General features: G+C 57.9%; 1 protein-coding gene across 3 annotated transcripts; it reads right to left on the bottom strand.

Moving 5' to 3' along the window:
- Positions 1 to 322: 322 nt before the first annotated feature.
- On the bottom strand, positions 323 to 6316 carry ZMYND15 (zinc finger, MYND-type containing 15). 3 transcript variants are annotated; one of them, XR_001006131.1, is made up of 14 exons: positions 6287 to 6316; positions 5200 to 5818; positions 4523 to 4757; positions 4274 to 4429; positions 3849 to 4009; positions 2886 to 3035; positions 2492 to 2572; positions 2233 to 2349; positions 2060 to 2148; positions 1871 to 1969; positions 1562 to 1715; positions 1414 to 1495; positions 977 to 1137; positions 323 to 618 (listed from the first exon to the last, which is right to left on the bottom strand). XR_001006131.1 is itself a non-coding variant. In XM_011980432.1 (14 exons), the coding sequence occupies exons 2-14, from the start codon at positions 5786 to 5788 to the stop codon at positions 447 to 449; spliced, it is 2223 nt and encodes a 740-aa protein (XP_011835822.1). In that variant the 5' UTR covers positions 5789 to 5818; positions 6287 to 6316; the 3' UTR covers positions 326 to 446. The 3 variants fall into 3 exon arrangements, 2 of the variants coding, with proteins under 2 accessions (XP_011835822.1, XP_011835823.1); XM_011980432.1 differs by having other exon boundaries at positions 326 to 618; positions 1414 to 1472; XM_011980433.1 differs by lacking the exon at positions 2233 to 2349 and having other exon boundaries at positions 326 to 618; positions 1414 to 1472.
- Positions 6317 to 6379: the final 63 nt, after the last annotated feature.

The following is a 6379-nucleotide window of genomic DNA, read 5'->3' as shown; positions in this document are numbered from 1 at the left end:
AGGATCACCAGAGGTCACGAGTTCGAGACCAGCCTGGCCAATATGGGGAAACGCTGTCTCTACTAAAAATACAAAAATTAGCCGGGTGTGGTGGCGCATGCATGTAATCCCAGCTCCCGAGGCTGAGGCAGGAGAATCGCTTGAACCTGGGAGGCAGAGGTTGCAGTAAGCCGAGATCGCATCCCCTGCACTCCAGCCTGGGCGACAAGAGGGAAACTCCGTCTCAAAAAACAAACAAACAAACAAACAAACAAAAACTTTCTCTTCCTTCCCAGTTTAATGGCCCAATTATGAGCGTGTAATCAAAAGGTCAATGACTCAGTGGTTTCAAACAAGTAATTTTATTGACCTTTTCGTGTTTTACCAGCCTGTCCTCCCCCTCGACCTTGAGTGTTTTCACGTTTTCCTCTCAGTGTTTGGGAGGGGGTCTACTATGGTATCAGCATTCATCTCCGCCGGCGGGCCCCCCGCCCAGGTTTCTTTTCTCCTCGGCGCCTTCGGGTAAGGGCAGGAGGAGCGGAGGGAGTTGGGGACGGGGGTGGGGGGCCGGGCGCCGGGCGGGTCCCGCTCCCTTGCGCAGGCTTGTAAACCAGATGGAAGATGAAGGCATTGCAGTACCTGCGGGGGGCGCGGGGCGCAGTCAGGGACTAGGGGGCGGGGCTCCAGGGGCGGGGCTTGCCCCTCTGAGTTCCAGGGCGTGGGGCTAGACCCAGGGTTGGGTCTGTTGGAGGGTCGCGGGGTCTTTTGTGGGTTGCGGAGATTCCGTGAGCTACATCTAAAGAGGGGTGTGCTGGGGGATGTCGAGACCTCCCATGGGGGCGACGAGTAGTGGGGGCAGAGAAGGCAGGTTGCTGGGCTGGGGGCAGGAGGGTCCCAGGACTGCAGGGACCAGGGCAGAGGTGGGTCTTTGTGGATGTGGAGCCAGAGAGTAAGAGAAGTGAAGGGTCAGGAAGGAAATAGGGTCGCAGGCCCTTACCAGGGCATGCAGTTGTCGGCCGCTCTGAGGCGAAAGGGGGAGCGGAAGGGGTTGGGCTGGGGAGGGCTGGTGCCCCCTCCAGTGGCCACCGCCATGGTCTGGTCGTCCATCACACAGCCGTACTCGCTGCTCTCGGTGAAGAAGGCTGGCACTCGGAGGGACTGGGGTGGAGCGAGACTCGCTCTGAGAGGCCCCTCCCCAGATCCGTCCAGCAGCCGGAATGACAGACAGGGCTGAAAGCCCCGGGACAGACCGGGCAGAAGGGAGGAGGCGGAGGACCGAGACAGACACAGAGAGAGGCAGGGGGACCCGTGGGCGCTCCCCAGGTTTGTGGAGCGGGTGATGGTGAAGAGGAGAGCCCAGAGACTTTCAGAAAAGGAGATGGGGAGGGGCCAGGCAGGAGGGGAGAGAAGTTCCCTTTTGCCCCCATTGCCCACCTGTAACCGTGGCAGAGAGCTCAGCCACGTATCCTTGAGACCAAACCCGGAGTTAAATCCTGCAGACGAGAGGAGGGAGAAGCTGGCTTCCGTGGTGGGCTTCTCCCCCACCTTCCCCACATGCCTACCCCGAGACCTAGGCTCTTACCAATAACCAGGTCGGGCTTGGGCCCCTGGAGCAGGTGGTAGGGCCTTGCTGACACCTTGATCTGCAGGTCCCTGCGGGCTCCCTTCTCCTTAGTGCCAGAGCTGGGCCGTGCTGATATGCCAGAACCAGGACGGACAGACACCTTGGGGCCGTCCTGAGGGGCCAGGAGTGGGGTGCAAAGGCCACTGGAAGTCAGGGAACTGAAGGATGCACCAGGCAAGATGGGGAGTGGGAGGCAGAAGGGCAGGGCCCGACCAGGAGGTCACTGGAGGGGTCAGGGCTGAAAAGCAGGGCCCCCTCAGCCCTTACCCTCTGCAGGGTAAAATGCTGCTGGTCGCTTTCGGGGGGCAGGCCATCACCTACAAACTGCAGCTCCAGGGCCACATGGGGGAGCAGGACCAAGAGCTCCTGAAGGACAGAAAGAAGGACAGATCTGGGTTCTACCCTGTGCCCACCCCCATACGAAGATACCCAACCTTCGGGCCTGGGGTGACTTACCCAAAACACCATGACAAGGTCAAACTCCTTCCCGGCCTCCACCACGTGGATCTTCAGTGATTGTTTGTTTTGGATGTTGAGCTCAGGGACTGGGTGAGAAGCCAGTGCATTAAGGATGTGGGCCATTCTCACTCCCCCATCTTCCCCCTACCCCCCAACTCCGCTCTCCTTACAGGACTGGGGCACCAGGTGGGTGATGACGTAGTACACGGTCAGCGGGTAGGTGAGAAGCACAGCTGTGGGGGAGTCCAAGCTGAGGCCACGCCATGTGTAATAATCCTTCCATGAGCCTGGGAGGAGGGGGTTACGAGAGGACCTGTCCCTGGGCTCCACCTCCTCTAGTCTAATAGGCCGCTTCTTCACAGCCACCCAGGCTCTGGTTCTCCAGTCCCTGGCCCTACCCCTAGCTCCCACAGGGCCCCTCCAGCTCACCAAAAAGAGCCCGGGGTGGATCTGGGGGCACAGGAGGCATCAGGGCAGGTCCGTCCCCCTGGAGAAGCTGGTAGGGGTCTCCTGAGAGGATGAAAGAAAGAGGGGCCTGGGGTCAGGGAGACCCCCACCTGACCCATCTCCTTCTTTCTTCCAAGGGAGCTGTATTCCCTGAGAGAGCCATAGTAAGAGGAATGGGGGTTTGCATACGGACGGGGCCTGTGGGTGGAGTCGGTAGGGGTGATTCCATTGCCTGCTGGGAAAGGCCTGAAATGGCCCTGGTGCTGTTGGTAGGGGTCAGTGTGTATGTGGAGGGATTATCTGGGACCCAGACAACTTCTTCCCAGTCCTTTCCCCTATGCCGAGGGGCCCAAGCCTGAAGAGAGACCCCACGCACCACCGCGAAGGCTGAGGGATGGCATGTGGCCTCGGGGGTGCCTGGAGGAGCCGGGGCCTGGAATCAGCATACTGAGCTGGGTCCAGTAGCCACGAGTGAGGCCCCGAGAGGCCAGGAAGGCCTCCTTGTTGAAGGTTTCACTGGTCACCTCTGGAGAAGGAGAAGGGGAGGAGTTGAGGTGCTGGGCTAGAACCCCAGACTTTTTTTTTTTTTGAGTGTTGCTCTGTTACCCAAGCTAGAGTGCAGTGGCGTGATCACGGATCACTGCAGTCTCGACCTCTTGGTCTCAAACGATTCTCCCACCTCAGCCTCCCGAGAATTGTGACCACAAGCGTGTGCACCATGCCTGGCTAATTTTTTCTATTTTTTGTAGAGAAAGAGTCTATGTTGCCCAGGTTGATCTCAAACTCCTGGGCTTAGGTTGGCCTCCCAAAGTGCTGGGATTACAGGTGTGAACCATTGCCTGGTCTACAACCCCAGACTTGAACTCTCCCCAGCCTCCCGCAAGGACTCTGGTTCTAAGTCTGGTTCCAGTCAGGCAGGAAACTACCATTGCTGAGTGTCTCCAGTATATCAAGCCAAGATAATCCTTGTAACAATTCCATGGGCCTTTATGTATGTTCATATCCCTCTTTTATAGATGAGGACACGGAGGCTTCAGGAAGCAAAGTGGTTTGTTTAAGGTCACGCTGCCAGTTAGTGGTGGAGTCGGGAAGCAAGTAAGTGTTTGGATCTCTGTCCCCCAATCCCTGCACTCTCTCAGGGACCTAGACACTCAGTCCTTGGCCTCACAGACCCTGTCTCCAGCCCCAAACACCCAGCTCCTGCCCTTGTTCCAGGGATCTAGGCTCTAGCCCCAGACTCTCAGCCTTCAACTCCAGGACCCTGTTCCCAGACATCTAATTCCCAGTCTCAAACACCTGGGCCCAGTTTCCCCCAACCATTCTGACCTCCTTATGGTACCTGCGGTGTAGGTAAAAGGCAGGGCTGCCAGTTCTCCTGCCCGATCCATGAAGGTTGCAAGCCTTGGGCACCAAAATCGGTGGCTCACATCATCTGGGCACCGCCGCCAGTCAGCCCGGAGACAAGCCGCGCCACAATACAAGACAGCACTACACTGGGGGCTGAGGACACAGTGGGTGGTGGGCACCTAGTGTTAACCTCTGTGGGCCCTGTCTGCTGTCCATCTGCCCAGCAGCTGCCCATATGTCCCTTGGTCTGTTTGTCTTACACCCTCTAACCGCCTGTAATAGCCTGTATTGTTTCATCTGCATCTTCTCATGTCCCTGCCCCTCCTTCTGTCTGCTAGGCCCCCCCACCACCCTGCTTTCTTTCTATTTGCCTGACTGTTGGGATCTTCCTCTCCCCGCAGCTTTTGGGCTGCTCACCAGGGTGTCAACTTCACTTCAAAGCTGTGCCTGTGACACACGTGGCAGGTTCGAGCACGAAGGGAAGCAAAGGTGAAGCCTGGCCGGGGACCCCATGTCCGCATTGGGGTCTTGGCTAACTTCACACCTAGCCTTGGGACCAAGCTCTCCAGCTCTCTAAATAGGGGGGAAGACGGAATCAGGCTGGAGGGGGTGCTTGGGAATCCAGGGCCCCAGCCCTCCCCAGCCTCAGATACCAGATTTCTATACCGATGCAGCCGGGCATCTCCCACAGTAAGCTGTTGGGGCTTTCGGGGGTCCCCAGAGCCCATGGGACAGGCCATGCTGTGACAGAGGAGAGCATAGGCCCGAGGAGCCAGGTTCTCAGTCCCTGAGCCCCAGCTGGCAGTTCCCTGGGCTCCATCCACTAGCAGATCAATGCCCAAGATGGTGCCATGCTCATCCGTCACGAGTAAGAGACAGGAAAGGTGCAGGGGGGCAGCCTCTGGGGAAAGAGGGAAAAGTTGAGGTGGTAGGGGACAGCGAGAGACGTGTGGTCAGGGTCAGGAGTAGCAAACTCGGATACCTACAGGGGCTAGGCAAGTAACCTCACCAAGTAAAGGGCACTGGGTAGAGAGCGCACACTCCTTCTAAAGGGGACAGCTGCTACAGAGGACCAGAACGCGCTGCCATGCACAAATGTAGGCCCCCTGTCAGAGCTGGAGATTTTTCTTGGGAATGTGTAAATCCAGACTTCTGGATATTTTTTTTCTTGTAATGTTTAAACATTAAATTTTAAAAAAACAAAACCCACTATGGGTCAATAAAAACACCTTTTCAGGCCAGATTGGCCTGAAGGCCAGCACTCAGAACTAGTGGCAGGGGAGGGCTTCTGAAGGGAGGATGGCTGGGCAAGAGGTAGGGCAGGGCCAGCCCTGGGTTCTTACCACTCCTCTGTCCCTTGGTCTTCTGGGGTCTTGTTTCATTCTCCACCCTGTCCTCTCGGCAGCCATCCTTGCCACCTCCTGCCTCCCGGTCAGCCTCCTCTGACTCTCCTGGAGGGTTTGTTTCCTGGGGGGACTCCCTGCTGCTAGGAGCTAGCTCCTGGTCCTCCTCTGGTTCCACCTTCTCTGTGCCTGCACCCCCTTCCTTTCTCTTCTCTTCTTCTTCATCTTCCTCCTCTTCCTCCTCCCCTTCCTCCCCGTCCTCTAGGCTGACAAAGCTGACGTAGGGGCTCAGGTCTCGCAGGTGGAGTGGAGGGTCATCTCCCAGGAGCCGGGCAGACCCCAGGCCTGGTCCAGGACCTGGCTCTGCCCCTTGCCCCAGGCTGATGCCCACACTACGGTTGGGCAGGACATGGAGCACCCAAAGCGCAGGGTCCTGGGGCAGCCTTCTGATCTGGGCCTCCAGCTGCCACCAGCGGCCCTCAAGGCTAGTCCCTACAGCTCCACGCTCTGCCACAAACTTTCGGAACCAGCCGAAGAGAAGGGCAGCGAAATCAAGGAACTCATCCCGGTATCCAGACACAAACTCCATGTCTTCAGGCACACAGGGCCCCGGCCCAGACTGAGCAAAAGAAGGGATATATGGTGAGGGACAGGAGAGCAACGATGGAGTTTGGGGCTAGGTCACAAATTTGGGGGAGAGGGTAGGTTGGAGAGTCACTTAGGATTGGATCCACGAATATGCTAGGAGCTGAGAAGAGGGTTTTCAGGGCTGAGGATGGGAGTTCAGGGAGGAAAATGGGGGCTGGACTTGAAAGTGGGTGACCAGGGTTGGAGAAGACTACTCAGGGATGAGATGGTATTTGGGGCTTAACATTGGAGAGTTCAGACCCTCAAAAGCAGAGTTTAAATTAAGGCTAGAGAGGAGAGAGGGCTAATCCTATCGGGAAGGGTTTGGTGGGGAGGGAAGCATTTTGGACGTGTCCGTCGGGTATGGGAGTGGGAGCGAGGGTGTTCCCTGGGCTCGGATCGGCGTGACGGGCAGCCCCGGTAGACCTAGCCCCTCCCGACCACCCCAATCCTCCGGTACCTGCAGCCGCCACCACTTTTCGAAGGTAAATACCTCGGGGTGGAGGGTGCGCGGGTGCGGTCGTGACGTCAGGGCTGCCCGAGCCCTCGCCGG

The sequence above is a fragment of the Mandrillus leucophaeus genome, unplaced genomic scaffold (genome assembly GCF_000951045.1).
Source record: "Mandrillus leucophaeus isolate KB7577 unplaced genomic scaffold, Mleu.le_1.0 Scaffold212, whole genome shotgun sequence".
NCBI classification, from domain to species: Eukaryota; Metazoa; Chordata; class Mammalia; order Primates; family Cercopithecidae; genus Mandrillus; species Mandrillus leucophaeus.
This window is presented reverse-complemented; position numbering and strand designations above follow the sequence as displayed.